The 23,241-nt window shown below is 38.2% G+C and overlaps 1 protein-coding gene across 1 annotated transcript in view; it reads right to left on the bottom strand.

Moving 5' to 3' along the window:
* The window catches only part of LOC135481796 (dynein axonemal heavy chain 5-like), a 50,487-nt gene that overhangs the window by 12,877 nt on the left and 14,369 nt on the right, over positions 1-23,241 (bottom strand). The window contains exons 24-62 of the mRNA XM_064761511.1: positions 21,834-22,040; positions 21,465-21,551; positions 20,625-21,029; positions 20,144-20,262; positions 19,616-19,915; positions 19,040-19,280; positions 18,616-18,742; positions 18,268-18,340; positions 17,913-18,066; positions 17,372-17,638; positions 17,005-17,133; positions 16,310-16,672; positions 15,971-16,143; positions 15,332-15,510; positions 14,738-14,925; positions 14,217-14,411; positions 13,767-13,901; positions 13,347-13,454; positions 12,750-13,049; positions 12,152-12,395; positions 11,848-11,957; positions 11,229-11,393; positions 10,671-10,787; positions 9,899-10,039; positions 9,502-9,612; positions 9,102-9,224; positions 8,452-8,694; positions 8,031-8,183; positions 7,628-7,768; positions 7,219-7,312; positions 5,871-6,019; positions 5,280-5,434; positions 4,037-4,190; positions 3,559-3,723; positions 2,823-3,011; positions 2,144-2,300; positions 1,234-1,439; positions 688-790; positions 107-294 (exon numbers count right to left, since the gene is read on the bottom strand). Coding sequence (XP_064617581.1) covers positions 107-294; positions 688-790; positions 1,234-1,439; positions 2,144-2,300; positions 2,823-3,011; positions 3,559-3,723; positions 4,037-4,190; positions 5,280-5,434; positions 5,871-6,019; positions 7,219-7,312; positions 7,628-7,768; positions 8,031-8,183; positions 8,452-8,694; positions 9,102-9,224; positions 9,502-9,612; positions 9,899-10,039; positions 10,671-10,787; positions 11,229-11,393; positions 11,848-11,957; positions 12,152-12,395; positions 12,750-13,049; positions 13,347-13,454; positions 13,767-13,901; positions 14,217-14,411; positions 14,738-14,925; positions 15,332-15,510; positions 15,971-16,143; positions 16,310-16,672; positions 17,005-17,133; positions 17,372-17,638; positions 17,913-18,066; positions 18,268-18,340; positions 18,616-18,742; positions 19,040-19,280; positions 19,616-19,915; positions 20,144-20,262; positions 20,625-21,029; positions 21,465-21,551; positions 21,834-22,040 — 6,858 coding nt within the window. The remainder of the gene's footprint in view (positions 1-106; positions 295-687; positions 791-1,233; positions 1,440-2,143; positions 2,301-2,822; positions 3,012-3,558; positions 3,724-4,036; positions 4,191-5,279; positions 5,435-5,870; positions 6,020-7,218; positions 7,313-7,627; positions 7,769-8,030; positions 8,184-8,451; positions 8,695-9,101; positions 9,225-9,501; positions 9,613-9,898; positions 10,040-10,670; positions 10,788-11,228; positions 11,394-11,847; positions 11,958-12,151; positions 12,396-12,749; positions 13,050-13,346; positions 13,455-13,766; positions 13,902-14,216; positions 14,412-14,737; positions 14,926-15,331; positions 15,511-15,970; positions 16,144-16,309; positions 16,673-17,004; positions 17,134-17,371; positions 17,639-17,912; positions 18,067-18,267; positions 18,341-18,615; positions 18,743-19,039; positions 19,281-19,615; positions 19,916-20,143; positions 20,263-20,624; positions 21,030-21,464; positions 21,552-21,833; positions 22,041-23,241) is intronic.

Below are 23,241 nucleotides of genomic sequence, written 5' to 3'. Positions count from 1 at the left end.
GCTTTTTTTCTGTTTTTACTAGCTCAGGGGAAATTTTCACCATGAAATATTCATATACTGAATATCAGAAGCCACACTGGTGTCAGCCAAAGTTGAGCACCCTCACCTTGGAGAAAGTTAGCAGACCCTGTAAGAAGTTTGAGCCGCTCATCAGTTTCATAGCCTCACTCCAAGAGGGCTTGGGGCAGGGCCTCTCCGGGTCTGCTGTCACAGTGTCCAGTTTACGCTGGAACAACAGCAGGACGCAGTCCATGATCCTCATAATCAGGTGAGGTGGCTTGGCCAGCTTACGCACTGAAACAAGACAGACAGTAACATTTAATATTTTTTTGATTGCTGGTAATAAGCGCAATACTCAACAATTTTCCCCAACAATTTGCTGGCATGTGGAGAAAACCAGGCTGATAACCAGTGGCCTTTGATAAGTTACTGAACAACTTTCCCAGATGTCATGCTTTTTTCTGATGGCAGACATGTGGTCTTCCACAAAAATACAGTGTAAATGGACCCAAGATCACCTCATTGCCAGCAAGGCCCCATAAACCAGAAAACAGGGAAACTGTCTGAGACTTAATTTATCTGGACAGAATTACTTTGCGTTTAATAATGCTTTGATAGTCTTAGTACATGTACAGTCTGTAAGAATGATAGATGAGGTATATATCAGTAGAGGCAAAAGAGCCTCACCTGTGGATATGTGAGCTGGTTTGATGGTCTGTAGGGCTAACTCAGCCTCCTCCAGGGCAGGTTTAGCTGCCTCTAGTTTGGTTTCTGCTGCAGCTTTGTCAACCTGAAGGCATAAACGCACATTTAATATGGTCATACAGATTTTACTGACAGAATGTATTATATCTAAGACCTTCACCTGAATTTTAAAATCCGAACTAAAATGCATTTCTGAGTTGACCCTATTAAAAAAAGGATATTTCCAATGTAAGAATATGTAATAGACAGAAATATATATTATGAGAAATTATACAAAATTGACATTCACTGCAATATTTCACTGACAAACCTATAGCATAGCAATGTTAGCATTCAATGATATACTCTAACTGACACAACTACAATGGAAAGAATACAATTGTATTTAAACAATAATACAGGAAAACGTAACCCATTATACATAAGGTGCTGCCTAGCCCTGTTGGTCATGTTTTCATGAATATTAAAAAAATAAAATTACCAAAAATCAATTGAATACAATTAGGTGAATAAAGCATGTCCACTCACAGAAATGGAATCAACAATGGCCTGAGCTTTATCCTTGACCGTCTGGACTTGAGCCTTGACCTTTTCAGCAGCCTGAGCACTGACTGTCACCTCAGCCAACACTTGGTCAGCTTTTTTAGATGCCACAGCCAATTCCTTCTCCTTTACAGCTAACTCCTTTGAAAGCTCATTCACAGATTCTGTTGCCTCCACAAGTTTCTTCAGACCTGGTTAAAGGCAAATACAAAGTAAAATTACCTCAAGTTCACAGTGAGTTTTGCATTTCACCTAAAGTTTGCATATTTCAAGTAACACATTTTGCTTTTTTTTTTTTGTTTTTGTGTGGTTTTATTACTTTTTGTCAGAAACAACTGAGGTGTTGACATCAAAAGTATCATTCTATGGCCTTTCAGTGCTTATGAAAGTGCATTTTTACAGGACAAATTTTATTTATTTATTTATTTAATTGGGGTTTTTGTGCTGTACCAAAAATTTTTCACTTATATGACAGCGGCCAGCATTATTGTGGAAGGAAACCGAGCAAAGCCTAGGGGAAACCCATGACCATCCGCAGGATGCTGGAAGACCACGAAACTTTGAGATGAAATGTTTAAGTGTACTTGAGAGTAGTTATGTAACTAATTTTCTAATGGTAAAATACCATACCTCCATCAAATCTGCACTTTTTCAATGATTTTTTAATTCTCATAAGGGAATGCTTCATAGGCTTAAATATCCATGTATCCCACAGCTCATGGCACAAAATGGAAGAATAGCGATTAGATTTTCTAGTGGTTGGATTTGACAGTCTAAACGAAAATCCTATTTTGTTGTTTTTTTCTCAAATTCTTGCTAATCCATATGCAAGAGAGCTTGTAGACAGTAGAAGAGTTAACAATCCGAACCACACAGAATCAGGGACGTAACAAACCTGTATTCATCCTATTGGCCAGCACTCCGATCTCATCCTTCTTCTCAGTATAGATGGCCTTGTAACCTGTCAGGAAGGACAGGTAAGACTTGGGGGTGACATGAGTCTGTCTCCTGAACCGCTGGAAATAATCTACGCAAAACTCAGACACCATGTCCTGTTGGAGAAAACAAACACAGTCATGGATTAGTGCACAGAAAACATAGAAAAGAAACAATACTTAAACTAAAGAAATAATGAAAGACGTAGCAGTTTAGACAAGTCTTTTTTGTCACAAGTTTGCATCAATCACAGTATCAAATGTAATGCAAGATGCCTAATTCAACATTATTTTATTGAAATACTTGATCAGCAATCAATGATCAATGGAAAATATGCAAACATATTTACTCAACTATCAATTATTTCACAAAAATAATGTTTCTTAATGGATAATATTTTCCTTGGTGATTTGCAAGAGAATAAAAAGATTGTCTTGGATTGGCTATGAATAGAGATAGGAGATCACATGCTACCTGTGATTCACATTTAACTGAACGCACAATATTGTGCAGTACTGAAAAGACTGGCTTGTTTATCTAAGCAAGTTCATAACAAATCAGAGGATAACAGTAGTTTTTCAATTGCATCAGTCAAGTGTACTTGTTCTGGAAATAACTATAAAGCCGTAGGGACAGACCTGGAACATTCCAATGACATTGACCAAGGATTGCTTGACTGCTGGGGTACAGGAGATGTCGTAGTTGGCCAGAAAGTGATTGGACACAGCCACCAGGGCGTCTTTGGGCCAGCGCTGGAACCAGTCCATGGTACAGCCGGAGAAGAGCGCGGGAAACTTGAGAGAGCGGTTACGGAACTTCTCACCAACCTGACGGTCAAAAAAGGCACAACAGTTAATTAAAGATTGATTTACCTTTTCGTATTTTTTGTGTTAAAAATCTGTCTACGGCAGCTGAGGAATGAATGCTTTATAAAGGCATGGTCCCGTCTATTTTTAGTAAAAGGGGTAAAAAAGAGAAAATTTAATTATTACAGCATATGGAACCGTGATATCTCCCAGGTACCTTCAAGAAATCTGATTTAATTTAAAACTTGTGATTCCCCTATTTGCGAAACATGTGAACAGGAATGGTTTTGCATGATATTACTCTAGCCACTCCAGTTTCATCAACCTATAAACAGGACTGCTCTCATTTTAGTGAAATATTCTTGACTGCTAGGTTAAACACTAATCAAATAAATAAATTTTCCCACAATGAGTTTAAAAAAGTATTGCTGAATAAAGATATTAAATACAATGCTTGGTTAGTGTACACGAAGAACTACAGACAAAGTCATCAAGAGATACTATTAACTGTAGTGTGCACTACCCAAGTCCTTGCTAAAACTGTGCTACTGAGCTGTTTTGTACGTACCGGAGAGAAACACAGCACCACATGAAGGTTACGCCTCACTCGGCCCATGTAATACTCGTATAGATTCTCATTGGTCGGTGGTCGCCTTGGAAACTCTTTCTTCATGACTGCTACCAGTTCCATCAGAATCTCATCCTGTTCATCTCTGGCAAACAAGTTGGACACCTGGTAAAGGAAAAGCAGTTCATAAGACTTTTTTCAAGCACATTTTGCCCTTGTCTAAGTCATGGTGAAGATACACGTTGTCAAGACAATTGCATGTAGGCCTCACATCATGATGTGACTGTGTAAAACTAGTTTTTGTAAACTCAAGGGGCATTTCTATAATCTACTTTTCATTTTCTGTAATGAAGATTAATCCCAGGTAAAAGAAAAACTGAAAACAGTTTAAATGTATTCCTCAATATAAATCCAGATATTGTGCACTGCCTTTGTTGATGACAGTATGATTATTCGTGACTTGGTGACCACTACTGACCTCTCCTGAAGCCAGCATGTTGTTGAGGTACTCCAAGAAGCCTTCATCTTTGATCTCGTTATCTGTGAAGAGGAAGGTAATGCCCTGTCCCTGCTGACCTGCGGTCCTGTACAGGTGCTTCAGGTCCTCCAGCAGATTGCTCACATTGTACGTCCTGCAGAGAGGAACATGAGGCTTGGTTATGAAAGCAATGAACTCTGGATGGTTGTCAAGATGACACATCAAAATGCCAAGTTGTGTGTTAGCAGTCTTTCGCTAGTTGTTCGTTGTTGAATTCCAGCTATGTATTTGGATTACGCATTGAATCTTGGTATTTAAAGTAAAGAAATGGAGACAAATTGGCAAGCATATAATTGAAATTATTTGTATTCATTACATAATAACATTCATGCAGCACATGCAGAACAAAATAAATGCATGTCTGAAATAGCCAGCAGTGTATCATTGTATTTCTGTCACAATACAGGTGGCTTGCTCTCAGAGAAACTGGACATCTACATGCTTTGTGACCAGTCAACACATTATGTGAGCTTGGTTAACACTGTAACGGAGATATCATGCTGTTTGCCTCTTGATATGTGCAATTTAGTAACACTATCTAAATGAATACCTGGACAGCACATGACTATAACCACACTCAAGTGTGTTGGAATAAAACAGTTTGTATGTACTGATACCTATCATCAGGTTATGTACTTGTAAGACAACTAATTTCCCTTAGTGCTGGCATACTAGGAGACTAGGGGATAAATAAATAATAATAGTGTGAGCTGTGCCTTAAAGATGTTTTGCCCCTATGGACGTGATCATTGATAACTCCATGTATCATCTTAGGTGAAACTCAGTCGTGAGAACTGAGCTAACCAATGTTTGTGCAACACAACATATTCTACCAACCTCCTATCCATGTCAACAACAAAGTCAAACAAAATATATGTTAATAATAGATATCATAAAACATGTAGTCTCTGATAAGACCATTAAAATCTGCATATTATGCAAATATTATTAAAACTTTAAAACAAGCATTAAGCGCATTACACATTTGCTAAGACTGAACATGAACATACTGGTAAACTAATTGAAAACATGCCAAAGATATTTTATTACCCACTACTTCATGTACAAACTCTGTTAAAAAATAGTCTCTTGTTTTTTGGGTTTTTTTACCCCAAAAGACTTGTTTCAATTCACTAAAAATAATTTCTGCCCACATTTCTGGCTTGTCAACGGATGTGGTTACCTGGACAGTGTGATTTGGAACACCTTGTATCCTGCGATGAAGGTGGCCAGGCGAGTCAAGCTCTGTTTACCTGAACCACCAACGCCCACCAGTAAACTGTGACCTCCTGGAGTGCGTATCACACGGGATATCTTCACCAGATGGGTCATGGCATCCTGGTCAATGATAAAAAATAAAAAAAAACACAGGTGAAATTAAGAGCGATGATCCTCCTAGGATCCAGACCAAAGCCCAAGGAGTGTTTCTTACCAATCAGGCTCATAAAACATCATAAGGTAATATATTTTTTCAAATACAATACAAACAATGGTTTTCTTTATTTCCTTGTGAACCACTGACATCGTTTCTAATAAAGGCTTCCTCTCAAGCACCTCGGTATTTCTATTCCTTTATTTCATATTTGAACATAACAATGAATTAAAACTTGAAATCCTTTAATTTACTACAAGCAGAAGAGCACAAAGTAATTTTGAAACTTTTGTTGAAAATTATGAATAAGAAGTTGCTTCAAATTTGGTGACTATTATTAGTCTTTTGCTTGCAGGATAATCAGAATTGTCCTACATAGTTTTGGTGCAGTATAAATATTACCTTGAAGAACACCAGGTCCATTTTGGCTCCCCTGACTGTCTCATTGTACTGATCCATGAAGCCTTTCAACCTCTCAGATAAAGACTCGAATGAGGCAATCGGCTCATAGATCTTTGGGGCTTCCAAGTCAGCATCCTCAGGCTCCTCACCTATGGTCAGAGGGTAAAGGTTACAAGTCAAAGCGCAAGGTTATGGGTCGGTGACGGCGTGCAATAATACACATAAATGTGTGTTAAATATTTACAGTGAGTGAAAAGATACCAAATAAGAGTTATTACTTTCTTCTTCTTATAAAAAAAAATTACCAATAAATATAAATGTAGCAAGTTCACATGGATTGTTCTGGCAATAACAATTTATAAGTATTTTCTGTAACCATAAAATTTAATGCAATAGATGCAACAGCTAAAATCTATTTTACAATTGCAAAGAGGGCTGCAGTACTTTTTTCTTTTCTTCCCACAAATTCCTAAACACTGAAGTCTCAATATAAATCCATTGAAATACATACTGTAAAATAAATTTGTTTAACATTTTTTTACAGTATAACGAATTTCTTAACATAAATTACTTAAAATCTACAACAGTCCTTCAACAGTTAATGTGAAAAGGTGAAAATCTGGATGTGGTATTCATGACATAAACATGTACATTATGACAAGTACTCTTGGCAAAGTGTGACATAGAATGAAGCATACGAAGGAATGAAAAAAAGCTGGATATGTATGTCTAACATGGGATGTAATATATCAGGACACAATAATGTAACGTCTTGAGGTGATACACTGACAATTTGCTACAGTTACTGCATTTGCGAATGTGTTAATGCAAAATTAAGGTGAATGGCAAAGACTGGTGGAAGAAAACTGATGGCAAAACAATCTGGACTAAAAGCTAGATAAATAAAACAAAAGTTAGGCAAAAAAAAAAAAAATCTGCAGAAAGCTACGTTTACGACTACAATATCAGTACCCTTTCTGCCACCCAGGCCTGTTTATATGAACAGATAGAACAAGGAGAGAGAGACAAAAATGATTAGTATCTATATTAAACCAGAAAAGTTAATCTGTATGTATCATTACTGTTTTACTTATAACAACAACACAGAAATAGCAAATGATTTATTTCTTTGTTACTGCAGGAGAAATGCTATGGGTCAATACAAATCTGGATCAGAGGCAGTTGAAAGAAAAAAAGTTGGGAAAATCATGCAGGGAGACAATGCTGGAGTCCCACACAAATGAAGAGGAGGTAACACACTAGTCCTACACCATATGTTAGCCCCATTGCGGAGACTTTCGAAATGACTTGCAGGAGAAACGGACAGGTGGAATAACGAGCTATGTACCTGTAGGTTCTGGAGGGTCACGGAGGAAATCTACGAAGTATGGTTCATCAGCCATGGCATTAGCTACTGCCGAGCCTGTGTCTTCCTCGGCCACCTGGTGGTTACGACAAAAAGTCATGCTTGTTAACAAGTGCTACACAGGTAGGCAAGACATCTTTTCATACTTCAGCAAGACGTGAACACATAACAGCATTAAAATGAATTAGTTTTGTGATATGTTTCGGATATATTGCTGATAAATGGACTGAAAGGATAGTGGGAAAGTAATTTTAATTAAAACTCTTTATCACTAATTCTGCTTCAGCTTAAATTTAACAAGTATAGCAAGTTTTTGTAGCCATGTCAACAAATTTTCCTTTTAAGACATGCGCTGTGGCCATTCACTCCTACAATGAGCACAGATGTGTACCTGTTTAATGGTCTTCTCAAACCAGTCCTTGTCTGTGATCTCCGTGAACCTATCAGCAATGACTCTTGTACACTCATGCTTCCACAATGCCATCATCACATCAGTGTTACATATCACTTCTGAGGTCGTGTTCAACATGCCCTGAGAAAAACAATGCAGCAACACCATATCATGCACTGGTGAAAAAAACATCAACACCTTCAGACAGGAAAGCGAAGGACCTTAGGACGACTTCACAAGCCACTTGTGACTTAAATCCAAAACTGACCGTACAAAAAAAATTTTGATTCCTACATATTACACATGTTATATTAAAACAAATACATCAAAAATGTCAGAAATGACTTGACAAATCACGGCACACTAGTCATTTCTTACTTGTTTCAGATCTACGTCTACATACCTGCCAGATTCTACTGAGATCTCTCAAGTTGAACACATAGTGGAACTTGGCCGGAGTGGGCAACATCTTGACCTTTGTCCTCTGCCACAGTTTCCTGGTAGCAGGCACAAGGTTAGACACCATGTCTATGACATCACTGGTGAACCCACGTTCCTGAAAATACAGCCATGTTACATGAAATTAACACTTCATATTCAAGAAAATGTGCCAATGTTTTATATTAAAGATGAGTTGAATGTTATCAGTATGATACAAAAACTGGTCATTTAAAAACAATAAACAAATGTAACACTGTGACACAAATGAATCAAGCTGATATTCCAATCCTTATCAAGCCAATCAAAATCCTTTCACCTCTTATACTGCCCATCCAATCAAATGGTTTCACAGGATCCGACAACCAACCCAAAACCCTCCTCACCTTACAGAAATGGCCCTGTCCGACCGTCATGAAAATCTTGTCAATGGACATATTTGATGGAAGGGTGCAGTTGAAGATGTTGAACTTCCTCTTCAGTCTCTGTGGGATGTCGTTACGGCCTCCCCCAGGGTGGATCATGGCTGCAATCAGCTGGATGTCCACAATGGTTGTGAACTCTCCCGGCTTCTCCAGGTTATAAAAGCCATTGTTCTCCATCATCTGACGCACAATCTCATTAGTGATCTGCAAACATAGGTCAAGGTTAACATACAGAATAGAGTTTCCTGTTAAGGTGAAAATAACATTCAGAAATAGGTGTGAGAAAGTCGTATTTTGTCATACAATTACACATTACAAACTCAGGTAAGTTGTTCCTGTACTTTTTAATGTAAATCTTCTCCACCAGAGAGTGCTTCAAATTTGAAAATAGGAAACAAAGGTCAATTGTGATTACAAAGAAAGAAACACTACAAATATCATACAAAAAAAATGAACACTACACACTCCCAACTACATGTATATTTACAATCACATTTCTCAGAAACTGTACATCAAACATCACACAAATTTAAGTTTTCATTAAAAAATAAAATGAAACAGCATAATATCTCAAATGTTCACAAAGCCAATCTTCGAATAAGATCTCTCACCTGATCCCCCCACTCATTAATAATGGGCATGTTGATGTCATCCACAAACACAGTCATCTTTTTACCAGCAGGGGGGCCGTAGGTTGTTCCCATTCTTTTGTCCACATAGCTCTCTATGGTTCTCTGCAGACAACGCAAGACAATTTTAAAGCATATAGGAATTTGAATGAAATGTTAATGAACTTCAAATATATAACATCATCCACTTAAAATATCAAATCCATTTAAAATTACCACCAAAAAGCACTTGGAAAATTGGTATATAAGGTTAACAAGTGACATTACCTAATCTATTGACAAATTGCTTTGATTTTCAGGTATTTATACCATTATTCTAAGTTGCCATTTAGAGCAAACTCTAGCTTAACACATCTTCAGTGAATAAATCAAGGTAATTTACCTGGAACATCATGGGTGTGGTTGCACTGGAGAAGTTGAGGCTCTTGAACAGGTGTGCCTCTGGGTCCATCTTACCACAGTAACCCTTCACCATGACTGTCTTGGCTGTACCCTACAAGACATAAAGCATGGCTAAAAAATCTTCCACTCATCAAGAACCTGCTCTTAACATTACACAATGTTGCATAAGATGAGCAAAAGTATATTTTTTTATGTAAAGCATTTTTAAGTGAGTATGCTATTTTTTATGTATTTATTTTACTTTGTTTTTTACATTTTTTAATTTTATTTTTTTTCTTTAGACAGAGTATAATGTAAAACCCACCTAAAGACACAGATGGCATAACATTACTAAACACAAAGGCTCTTCAAAGCATATTTCCTAACTTGAACCTTACCTGTTCACCAATAAGAAGGACAGCCTTAGACTGTTTGGCAATGGTATGCATCAGGAAGTCTGTCCTCACATTGTCTACATTAGGCACAAGGATAGATGTGTACTCAGGGGTGGAATCGGTAGGGTACTCATAGTCTGCCACCTGGTTAAACAATACAGTCATCGACTTTAATGTACTTCTGTTGATAAATGAACACTGAAGGTCAGTTTTATTGGTGGAGGCAACTGGTGAGTCCTGGGTAAACCACTGACCCCTGACAAATTACTGACAAACTTTCCTATGTGTGATCTAAAAGACTTGCATGGCAAATTATTGGTATAGAACTGGCCTTCAATGTAAGACTGCACAAACGGAACTACTTCACTACCTTTCTCTGACTACAAACTGTGAAACGTGGGGATTCTGCCCTGTCCAAAGATTCAACTCAACCAATACTCTGTAAATAGTAGGTGAGATTTGTACACCATAACGATGTGCCAAGCTTTGCTCATAATGTATATTTTAATAGATTAAAGAAGGAATGCATGAATATTCACTGGACAAACTTGAATAATTTCAGTAATTCTGGCACAAACTTCACTTGTAAGAACTTCTGTACCACTGGGGAATAGAAAATTTCTCTCATCACAGCATATTCAATGCCTTGTAAAAATTCAGCAATGACATTCTTAGACATCCCTTTCAAACAGAGCCATGTATCAGTAGAGCCTCACAGCAATCAGGCTCTGGTCACAATGTTCTGTTTGCTTCTCTACTGATTGGCCCTCCTTACCCTGTTGTTCCAGTGCTCCCACTGACCATTTTCTCCAACCACATACTCAAAGATGGTGTCCTCTCCTGTCACCGATGGTAAGGGTAGTTTACAATTCTCCACCATGAATGCTTCCATCTGAAAACAGGCAGATATGTTTTGAAGCAAGTTATCAAAAATCATACCATTCTTAAGTATCAAAACTTTCTCTTTAATACTCATTTTGCAAAAATTCCAAAAGTTTGTCGTACACTCTCATTTTGCACTGAAACATTGTCCCCTTTTTTTCACTGTTTTCAACTGTCACCAATTCTTCTATCTAGCAGCAAGGTTTTCTGCAGGGTGTTAAAAACATTCTCAGTTGTTGATGGTTTAATAGAGAGAAATCCAAGATGGCTGACTGCAGGCATACTGGATTACACAGTATGACAAAAATCAGTCCAAGTGTGTAAATGAGGACTTGATTTGTTAATACTTATTTAAGATGGACAGGTGTGACAAACGGACGGATGGGTGGAAGCACTGAGAGTATTCCCACATTTCCTTGCCACTTTTGCAGCAGCTTGCAGAGAGTCTTACCTTCTTTCTGTCAGCCAATTCCAGCAGGGCACCAAGAGACCACATGATGGCGAAGACGATGAGTCTCTCCATGTGGTCCTTAGGGATGTCCTTGCTCTCCTCTCCCCCGGGGATTAGACCATCTAGGAGGTCTATAGCCTGACGAATGTCATTACAGTCCAGGGACTGTCAGAAAAATACAACACGAGTACATGTACATATAAGCATGTAAATCAGAACAGAATCAGCCATGATTCCTTAAAATGGGCTTTGAGCAAAGTGGAAAAAAAACTCAAGAGTCTTCCAAGTATTGTCACATAACTTACTTTTACTGAAGTCAAAGAAGAAAGTAAGATTTGTTCTCTTGCTGAAATTTAAGTTGTTTCGTGAAATCCGGTCCTACAGAGAACACTTAAACACGGACGTTTGTTTAAATGTACAAACTCAAAATTTTTAATGTTAATACACCATGTAAGATTCCATAAAAGGCATTAAAAACGCTCAAAGGTAATTGAAATACAAGCAGTTTCCACAAATTTGTTGTTCAAAGTCCGAATTGTTACTCTAATGGTTAATCAATACATTATCAATTTTAAACGTCATCGTATGCTTTTATGTCAAAATCCTGTGATTCACTCACCTGCATCTTCGGTTCCAAACTCTGTTTCACAAATCTCTGTAGGTCTGGGAAAATGGACTCAAATGCATTGAGAATGATGTCCTTCTGGTTTGGTCTGTGCAACAACCAGCCTGTAGTATAGAGGTGAGAACATGTAGTACTATGAAGAACCTGAACGCTACAGTTTCAGGGGTACATCTGTGGTCTGTATATCAAAAAAACATGTGGAAATCTCACAAAAATAGCCTTGTGATACCTCGTTTTGACAATAGCTTAGGTACAGGGGACAAGGACATGACCATAACACTATTCAGCTGCTACTCACCCAGGAGGATGGGCTTCCAGTCCAGGATAGAGCTGCTCATGAAGACCATACCGTTCCTGGACACCGTGGCTGGGGAGGCATTATCAATGTTGTGCACCTCAAAGATGATCTTACAGTTGGGAGCCATTGTGATACGATCACCATTAGCCAAGGTCAGAGTCTTGTTGTCATCCAGTACGGAGTTCAAGTTCTCAATCCAGATGGCGTCAACTGGGCCGTCCAGGACAATCCAGATGTGGTCAGTCTGAACAATACAGGAACAGTTCAAGACTACTTGCTATTTCAGACATCTAATACTGCTTTAAAATCTTAATTTAACTCAACATTAATCTTTTTACAATCTTTCAACTTCAAGCGTTTTCTTTTATCTTTTTTGTATGGTATAAAAATAGAAAATTTTAAAGCATGAGAACTATTCTTGACCATCTCATCGCCCCAACAAGGTTTCCCACCAAAGTAACATTCTTAATAACATGCTTTTACCTTACTACATGTACAATACTACATGTACCAAGACAGGTGTCAGGGAATAAGTAAAGATTTTGATTTATTTATTTGATTGGTGTTTTACGCTGTACTCAAATGAAGTAAAGATTACCTTCTTGGCCTTGAGTGTTTTCCTCCACAGCGTGGAGAAGATACCATCTGTCCAGTCGTTGGTGGCCACATCGAGTCGGCCAAACATCTGTGGGGCTGTGATAGCCTTAGGGTTCATCCTCATTTCCTTGTGAACTTTGCCGCAGTCTGTCATCGCCTTCATCAAGGTGTGGATACAGCATGTTTTCCCTGCCCCGCTGGGCCCCAGGGTCATCATTCCGTGACGCACGTTCTGCGTCTCGTATAGTTGGATCAGCTTCAACACCCATGGGTCGTGGTGAATCAAGTTCCCAACTTCCACCTTAAGTAACAACAACATCATTGTATTGTGATGTAACCAGGTGTGCTATTCAGGAACAATAATGAAATCTCATGATTTGAAATATGTTTTGCTTCTTTTGATGATGATGAAACAACGAAATACTGGCAATTCTGACTTTTTTTTTAACCAGTTCTCACCACATTATGAGCAAAATGCTTTGTAGATACAATTTATTTCTAGTAAACATCAAGTGAAACATACAAGTAGCATACAAATGAAACAGTAAGGGGGAGCAACAAATGCCCATGTCAGTGTTTTGACAGCGGATCCATGTACCTGCTTCTGAATGGCTGCTTCTATCTCTGGGTAACCAGCCTTGTCAAGCTGCATGCCAGGGAACAAGTCATCAATCAGAGACATGAACAGAGGCTCATCCTCATCAATCTGAAAGTAAAAGTGAAAGTCATACAACTGAAATAACTCATCCTGGATGCCTTCTCCACGAAGCCAGTATTTCCACATTATTTCTGTATGCTTATTGAGAAGTTGGTAAGAAATCCTTCACTCTCTGATGCCAATTTCCTTGTCAGTATAGCCTTCATTTATCAAACAGAAAGATGTATTTTTACATGAAAGAACTGCAGATGAAAGACTGCCATGAAATCTGTCCAAAATTGTTCTGTCATACTACTACATGCCTGTGCTGAAAGGTATCTTCATAGATGTACATCATTCATGAAACATAATGGTACTGACCAGCTTGGAGAGATTCATGTCCCTTAGAACTCTCATCACGATGGTTGGCTCGCCCTCCTGAGGGTTGGAACGTTTGAACGCTCCAAGGGTTCTCAACACAGACAAGATGTTACGCAGACCAAAATCATAATGGACCTGGGTAATAAAAATATGTCCAATAATGAAGTCATATTTTATACACTGATCAAACATTTAACGACTCAAAGACCGCTTTAAATGATCTAAGATACCATTTAAAGATCTGATTAACAAGCTTACCAATGGCCTCTTTTCTCCTTTTTTTTCAGCCCAACTGATTCTAAATTTTGGTGATAGATCCAGTGTTTAAATTACATTGCCAAAATGTACCTAATCGGAAGTCTAACTTTGATCATGTAATTCCAATCTTTGAATTAAAAAAGAGCATAGAGGCAAAAGGACCAGGAGAACAATAAAGATAAGTCTGCCCACCTGCTTCGTCAACTGTTCCTCGCAAAGTTTGTACAAGATGTAAAACTTTTTGGAGAGAACGACGTTCTGCTGGAAACCACAGCTGGCCAGTTTGACACGAATAATGATCTGTCTGTCAGGGACCATCATAGCCACAGTACGGAAGTTGATCTTCAAGTTCTCTGGCAACTCCTGACGACCAGCATAACCTGGGTTCTGAAATAAATACAACACTGGTACTGTCATATAAATGTATATCACACAAGAACAACATGAAATGGCCAACATCTGATACTTAAAATCAAAGAAAGTTTGTATGTAAAAGTCCTTAATATTTCCTTTGAAATGTAACAAAATTCAAAACAAAATCAAAGTGAATCGAAGATCCCCAAGGAACTCAGTTATCATCACATGGTATGTAAATTCACTGTTTTGAGGTATTCTAACAATTTTATCTATCCAATCACCTGACAAACATAAATATGTTTCTCAGAAAAACAATTCACGAGGAAAAGTCATAATCTATAATTTTAAGAACAAACCATTGTCAAGAAGATTCCAAACTCTGGGTCCATGTCAACCAGATCTCCATCTGTGAAGATGAACTCTGGCTTCCTCTCCTTCTTACAGCTGAGTACAATGGCAATCTGCTGGGCAGCCACAGACAACACGGGCAGCTCAATACGATTGAACTCATCAAAACAACCCCAGGAGCCAGACTGAGCCAAACCTTAAACAAAACACACCAGCATTAACCTTCCACGTGTATGTGTCACTGCCTTACCGACACATACATATTCTCAGAAAATAACTTTTGGCTAAATAGCAACTTGTGAATAATCAGAGCTATTTGATAAGATAGTGTAACAACATGACTGTAGAGAAAAAACTCGAAAACTTTCTTCTCCATGTAAACTTGCTGTACATCAAATTCTGTCCATTTATTTGTTTCATTTGAAATTTGTTGGAAACACATCATGCTGAAAGTACAGGAGTTTTCTGTTTTATCTTCAGAACACTGAAACTGAAGTCCGATAACTTCAGGATGCGAGGAGGATGTAATCATGTGTAATGTTATTTTCTACTGATAAAAAAACAAAACAATAAAGATTGAAGCAGACAAGTTATAACTGTACCTTTGTAGATACGGCCCAGACCTCTGTAGTCCATCTGATCAGAACAGTTGAAGACGACCACATATTTGCCAAGACACCTGCCCATGTCCTTGGTGGTCTCTGTCTTACCTGTCCCGGCAGGGCCAGCTGGGGCACCCCCCAGGGACATACCCAGCGCCTGAGATAACGTGATGTAACACCTGTAATCACAGAGTCCTCACTTATTATTATTCACAATATCCAGAAATGGGAAAACCTAACTAGCCAGTTAATTAAAAAAGTACTGTTGTGATTGCTGAACAATATTTTAATGACTTGCATTCAATATTTATAGACTGTCAAATCTGTATACCAATTGATGTTAAGGATTTTCTAATGACTAAATTGAATGATAGATCTTTCAAATGTAGCAAAACCAAAGCACCACAAACCAAAAAGGGGCCAATTACACTAAGAAAATCTTGATTTAATTAGTAATTATTTGGAATTGTTGGATTTAAAATTGGGAGCCTGTAATAAGTGTTATGCCAAGAGAAAATCTGTCACAATTTGCCAAAAACAGTGTGGTGTACTGAGTATCCAAATTTGAAAAGTCAAAATTGGTTATGGAATCCGCTCCAAGCAATTGTTTTACTTTTCCCAGATTGAAAGGTAGTGTACCTGTCAGTGAGTGGAGTGATGACCAATCTGTCTGTACACCCCAGGAACTCCATCTGATAGAGGAAGTCAACATCTGTGATGGAGATCAGACATTTGTCCTCATCTTCCTTGAAGTAGAACCTGGTCTGTTTAAGCCACTCAAAGTCCTGTGGTGACTTGATGTGCATTTTCACCTGAAAATGTCAGAATCATAGATGATATATACATACACTATGTCAGGATCTTTCACAGAGCTTGGTGTAATAATTCATAATGTTTTATTAATAAGCTATCCCAGGTTACATAAATGAAGGTATCATGATAAATGATAAATATCATGTTCATAAATGAATTCCTTACCAAATCCTCAAAGATATCCTTCTGATGGACATGGATTGTGATGAGAGTTTCATACTTGGTCCTCTCCATCTTTGTCAGTTCCATGGTTGTGACGTCAATCATCTCATTCAAAATGTCTGAGAACTTCTGATTGGTTGCCTGCATAATTTTCTTATCTACTCTGGCATTTGTCAGAGCCTCCTCTGAATCTCTAGTCCAGATCATCTGTATTCCCAGCAGCCCCACCTGGGAGGGGAAGGTGTTCTCAAACTCCAACAGTTTGAACTGAGGGTCCTGGATCGTCAGGTAAGCAGTCTTGATGACCGAGTGGAGGGATTTCTTGGACATCTTTAGCAGGTCTCCCAGCCACACCTCCACATTGCCCTGAGGATGTTAACACAGCATAACGACTCTCTGACAAATTTTCATACCACATGAAGACTTAACAACACTAGTAAGGATAGTAGTAATAACACAGTTACTATTCACTGTATTTGCATGAATGCTCAATTACTCTCTTCCATCAATAAATGAAAATTGTTCTGGCTTTATAAAATTTACATCGAGAGATGTACATGAAACAAATTAACATCAAGAGAAAAAGAAAGGAAATTAGGTCAAAACTCTGATAAAAACTTTAAACTAGGACCTTGTGGAGGATTTATGTGCTTACTCCCAAAACATATTCTTTATGATGACCTGGGTCAATGACTTACCTGAGCCATAACAGGCTCTTCCAGGTGAACTGTCTCTCCCTCAGAAGATGTCACAGCCAGAATCTTGTCATACACCTTCTCATCAAACACCACTGACTTTGTGTTGTCAAACACATTCAACAGGTGAGCCTGCAAGGAATAGATTTTGTTATTAAGAAACCAGTGATTGCTAATGCTGCAGAGTTTCAAACACTGGAATGTATCTAATGCACAATGAATATAGTATAGACTGGCTCAAAAATGAACTTCAAATAAGAAAAAAGAGTTAATGCCAGTGTAGGGTGTTGCACGAATGGAGTGGAATTCAAGCATGTCTTGAGATTATTAGACATGTTAGAGTTACTCTGTCCTTTGAATGGTACATTACCTGTATAGTATGAGAGTCACTGGCCTGACCCAGGATCTCCAGTAGAGCAGGATCAGACACAAAGAAGAACCTGGGGAATACCAGCCTCTTCTTCTCCAGGTAGCCTGTCAGGGACTTCTGACAGATCTCTAGCTGTTCTAACAGGTGAGGCAGCAGCTGGCTGAGGGTATCATCCCCTACACAGCACTGAACCACGTTCATCATCTCATGGGCTCGCTGCATGATCTTCATCCATGACTTGTCAATGTTACTGAAGCGCTTGGCTTCCTGTTGGCAGAAGAGAGTGGGGTGAATTCATCGAATGTTGACAACAAATTTCAGAAATGAAAATTTAAATCTGGTTTCAGCTTTTAATACTCTCTGCATAAACTTATTAGTGTGTGAATAATGGTGTACTAAAAAATTTTATATATTTACTTTAACTGAGCAATTAAACATTGTTAGGGTCCACATTATTCTTTAACACTGGAGTACAGTTTTCTTTCCAAAGCACGCTGGCATAAAGATGCAGTAAATGAACAGGTGGGTAGAAGACCATTACCTGGGGCAGTTGCTTAGCGATGTCACCACCCACAAAGACAGCTTCCAGGTAGATCCAGAGATTCTGCACGACTAACCAGTTCTCTATGATCTCTGTTGTCCCCGTCAGTTTCTGTACCCACTCCTGGATACGCGGCTTGAACGGGGCGTTGTACCTGGACACGTAATGATCAACCGTTACTTCATAAACTCCACTCAAATCAAGTATTGATTCCTATATTTACTGAAGAGTAATGTACTTGTAACAGATTCCTTTTATGGTAGAAAATCACTGATATATCAGAAGGAGTAGGAATACTGGCAAAATTAAGGTTAATGGTTGATTGTATTTGAATAGAGGCGGATGAAAAGCATACCTGTTGCTCATCAAAGAGCCCAGAATCATTAAGCTGTCTTCCATTAAGGCTACTGTCTCTGAGGTGGTGTCACCTGGGGACAACATAAGAGAAATATCTTATTATATACGGCATTTAACTTCAAACTAAGTCATTTGGTCAAGATTAGAAGTAGGCACAAATAAACAATAAATGACAGAAAAGCAAGTTATAAAACAAAACAGGCTATTAATTGAAGGCTTAACAGCAGGAAACTTTGTGAAACTTGCTTCATTTCTTTGGAATAATCAACTGAAGTCACTGACTTATTGTATTAAACTGGGTTTGCTGAATGTTTAACAGAAAGGCGTGTACTGATTGAAGCCATACCCTTGAGCAAGAGCTCTCCCCTTGTCTTGAAGGGGGCAAATTGGAAGGTCTGGATACTCCAGTCATTGACAACCTGCTTCAGCTTGGCCTCGATATCCTTCTCCTTCACAGCTGATATGCAGATATCCTGAGAAAAATATGATTGTAGAAATGTAGGATATCCACTCTGAGTGCTGTTCTCTGGAACAGCATGGCCTCCATGACCAACTTTTTCTATGTTCCATGTACTATGCACTCAGCTGGTATGCCAAACCATACATGTCGCAAACCTTCTGAGTAATTTACTCCAGTTATTGTACAATGAAGACATATACCAAAAACTCTCAGAGATGTTATTCCAGGTGTTATGGCAAGTGCATGGCATGAAAACTTTTCCTTTCGGTCTGTCAGGAGTCTGATCACAATTTAACAGCTAGAAACTCACCTCAATATCTTCCTTGTTGGGCAGCAGTGGCGCCTCCATGAGGTTACGCAGCAAGAAGTTGTCAGACTCGACCTCAAACTTATGACCAGTGACCTGAGAGATCCTCTCCCAATGCCGGGCCTGCATAGCCTTGTTCGCCATCATCTCCAGGAGGGGACAGGTCTCATTGAAGTCGTCTATTGTCTTGCGCAGATCTTCAAACGCCTGCCACTCCTTTAGGGCTTTTGGTAATTTTCGACATCTTGAAAGAAAGAATTCAAATGGTGTGTTTTGGTCATTTACATACCCAGTAAGAGAAAACAAAATTTGTACTTATACTGTGATAAAAACGTAATTAATACATAAAGTGAATATGTAAAACATGGCATACATATCAACAGACAAAAAAAATTACCCATTACAATTTACCTTTTATCCACCTTAGCAGTGCATAGACTGTATAACACTTAAGGAAAGATGGATAAATGCCTCTATCACATAAAAAAAAAAAAAAAAAAACTGTGATATTTACACTGCAGAGACATTATACTTATACTTGATACAACATGCACATGACAAAAATTATAGTGATTTTACTTGTTCTGGAAGTCCAGCAGCTCCCCATTGATCTTCTCAATGTCGATATCTGACCAGGGGATGTCGTAGTAGCCATTGACAGTCTCTAGCACAACGTTGTAGAGTTGGTAGAGTTTCTGCAGAAGGTTCAACTCCTTGCGGATTCTCTGAAGCTCTGGGTACTCTGTCATGGGCAGTCCAAACAGCTCCTCTCCACCGCTGTAGGTCTGGTACTTACGCCACAGCTCATCAAACTTGGCCTGATAGATATTCAGCCTGTCTGATGCCTCACGAGGCAAGATGCCAGGTGCCATTGGACCCCTTCAACAGCAGATAAATAAAAACATTTAGTAAAATTACTTTACAGAAGCTGAAAATTTGATACTTATGAAGAAGAAAGCAAAGAAATTTAACAAATGGGTCACAAAAAATTTAAACCATCAACCTTGTTGCTAAAAGGCCATTCTAAATAATATTTACCTTATCTTCTTCACTTTTAATATCAAAGTAAAACACCAAAGTAAAACGTGGACAGTAAAATGTACTCACTTGCTGTTGTAATCTTCCACATATTCATCCACACTGACGATAAACTGTTGGACACCTGCCAACAGGTCAGACTTGAACTCGGGCTGGATTTCCAATAGGTGATTCTGGACTTGTAGAGACTGTTGGAGAGAGAAAAAAATGTGATATATGTCCAAGCAAAGCTCACATGCCAGACACTAAAGAAAACTTCTTTGTGTCAACTTGCCCTGGTTGTAGACTGCACTTCAATTTCTCTTAATTCTTTACTCTGATTATTTGTGTTTACATGAATTTCATTGGGATTTAATACTGTACCCAACAATATTTCACTCGTATGACTGGCCAAGTTTACCGTCTTAGTAAACATCACCTGTATGCCAGGCTTATGTACCTTATAATCTTCCTGACTTCAGTCCAGTCAATCTAGCTGGAGCTGTCCTTCTCATTCCCCTAATTATTTGTTTTCAGATTTTATCAGAGGGGTAAAAATAAGTAAACTTACCTGAGCTGAGAGTTTCTTCCAGCTGTAGGACACAGAGTCTACTCTCTCAGCATTCCCATCATTGAAAGTCAGATTGAACCTATTCAGCATGGCATATGTCTCCTCAATGGGAGTTATGGTCATGTCAATACGGATCTCTGCCTCACGGATCTCTGCCAAGGCGGCCATGTGTGAGCGCACATCATCCAGATCCTTGACCGGGCGTGACAGGCGCTTGGTCAAGCTGTCGATGAACTCGGCCATCTGGTCCATTTCTCGGCCACACTTCTCATTAAGGGCGCGGGCATAAGCCAATTTCCAGCTTTTAGTCTCCTGGAGAAGGGCCAGCTTCAGAGAGTCTGTCATAAAGAGGACTGAGCCCACCCGTACACTGGGTAACAACTCCTCAACATCTGTCTCCAGTTTCTTTGGGCCAAGTAGATAGAATTATTATTATGAGATATGCTAAGCAGATTGGAAATTTCTGAAGTTTTACCAAGACAGCCAGTATTACCACAGATTCTAATATGCTAAAATGAAGTAGAATATACAAAAGGAACAAAGAATCTGTTATTTGCAGATCCAAACCATACTTAAAAATATTTCATTTATACTACCAACAGGTGTATACATTTGTTTGACGGCTAATTTGTCAATGTAGTAGTCAGTAAAAAGTGTGTTAAACTATTCTAAGGCCATAATAAAAGTAATAGAATAAAAAGCAGGCCAAAGCTTTACAGTCAGTACAGTCATTATCATTCCATACTAAAGTGAGCCACTGGCAGGCTAGTAGCATGCTACTTTTGGCATAATCCTGGCTTATAGAGGAATTTACTGCTTACACTGACAAAACAATATTACCTGGTAGTATTTGATCTGAGCATCATACTCGGATAGGATTGGTGGAGGGTCCGCGGACATGAATGCTTTCACCTGCTCCTCTGGGTCCTGCGGGGGACAAACCAGATGTAAAATTGCAAGATGACTGGTATAAATACAGTTGTGTAGTTCACAAAAGGACAATTGTTGGCAATCATAAAGTTATTTTTTATTGTTTGTGACTACAGAAGTTTATAGTAAAAGCCACATTATGAAATTTGTAAAGAAATCAACAAAACGGACATTTCAAGATACACAAGACGAAGTCATTCTTTGAATATCCAGGAATTAATTTCTGTCTTTACTAAGAAAGAAAAAAAAAAAAACTTTTATCCAGGTGTGACGTCATACCTGTGTCCAGAGCTCTGAATACTTGGTGAACTGGTCTAGCACACCCTGTATGTCCACCTTAAAGGTACTGATGATGGAGTTGAGCTGAATGACGATCTTCACTACGTCCTTGTGCTCACTGATGATCTTATGTAGAGGTTTGAGCGATGATGTGGGCATGATCTTGGCCGCATCGTCACCCTGGTCCTGTGTCAGCTGCTCCATCTCCTGTAAGGTCAAAGGGCAGAGTTGATCAACGCATGATTAACATGTGGCACATAAGAAAACATTTGAAGGATATAACTTAAGTTCAGATATACTGTCAACCTTTAAGAAACAAGGTGCATTTTCAATATTTCATAAGAAACAAAAAACAAAAATCTTTAAAAAAAAGAAATACGTAATGATAACTTTGCACTGTAATATGATGAAATTAATGTAACAGATTTTTCTTATCATCTTTTAGTAATATAAGTTTTATTCCCTTTAGCGTAGATAAATTCAACTTCATGCAGATAAATTCAACTTTCCTAGTTTGTGAATATTCTCACTAAGTGAACAGGTACTGTACATAATTATCTAAATATTGAAGTTACAAAATATTTTCCATCAGCAGGAAACATGCACTACGTATTTCATATGTAAAAGAGAGTATTGGTAATTGTTGTGAATGCATATAAAATAATATACAATCAAAATTTATGCTTTCATAGACTTCTAATAATATCATCATATTCAAGATGACAGGATATAGGGTGAAGACATGCAGATGATGGAAAATTTCGTGGCATTACTAATGACATTAAAAGTTGCAGGCAGAAAGAAATTAATATTAAATAAGACAAGGTTAAAATAAAAATAAGATAAGGTTAAAATAAAAATAGAAGTGGTCCGTGAACTGACAACAGATCTTACATTTACCACAGAAAAGCAGTGAAAACATTCAGCACACAAACTGAAATCAATGCACTTGTGTATAATTATTTTCTTTCTACTGTGCGCTGACAAATGATAATATTCATAAATGAAAACTTTTTGGCTACTATAGATCTGTCTAGATAAAAACTGAAGATACATTCCAAGGCTATACAATACTACAAGCGTGACATGGTGCATTAGCTCTAAACATTCTAAGTGGTAAGTTTTTGAAAAGTTACATGTCGAAACATTGCTCTCCCACCAGGTTCCAAACGCATACGGGCCTATTTAGGGGAAAGAAAGTTATCATCTAATATTTATAAACATGTTTGAGTATTTTGCCCTGATACTACATAAACAGAAAAATCTCTGAAATATGATAATGTTTATCTGATCGACATTGAATTCACATTTCATAACTTTTCATAATAAAAGTTTTAACAATCATCAATTTTGAAGTATTCATATATCATATATCAGCATTTTCTACAAAATTTTAGCAGCAGAAATG

The sequence above is a fragment of the Liolophura sinensis genome, chromosome 1, assembly GCF_032854445.1.
Source record: "Liolophura sinensis isolate JHLJ2023 chromosome 1, CUHK_Ljap_v2, whole genome shotgun sequence".
NCBI classification, from domain to species: Eukaryota; Metazoa; Mollusca; class Polyplacophora; order Chitonida; family Chitonidae; genus Liolophura; species Liolophura sinensis.
Note: the sequence above shows the minus strand (reverse complement) of the source record. Positions and strands in the feature narration are given on the sequence as shown.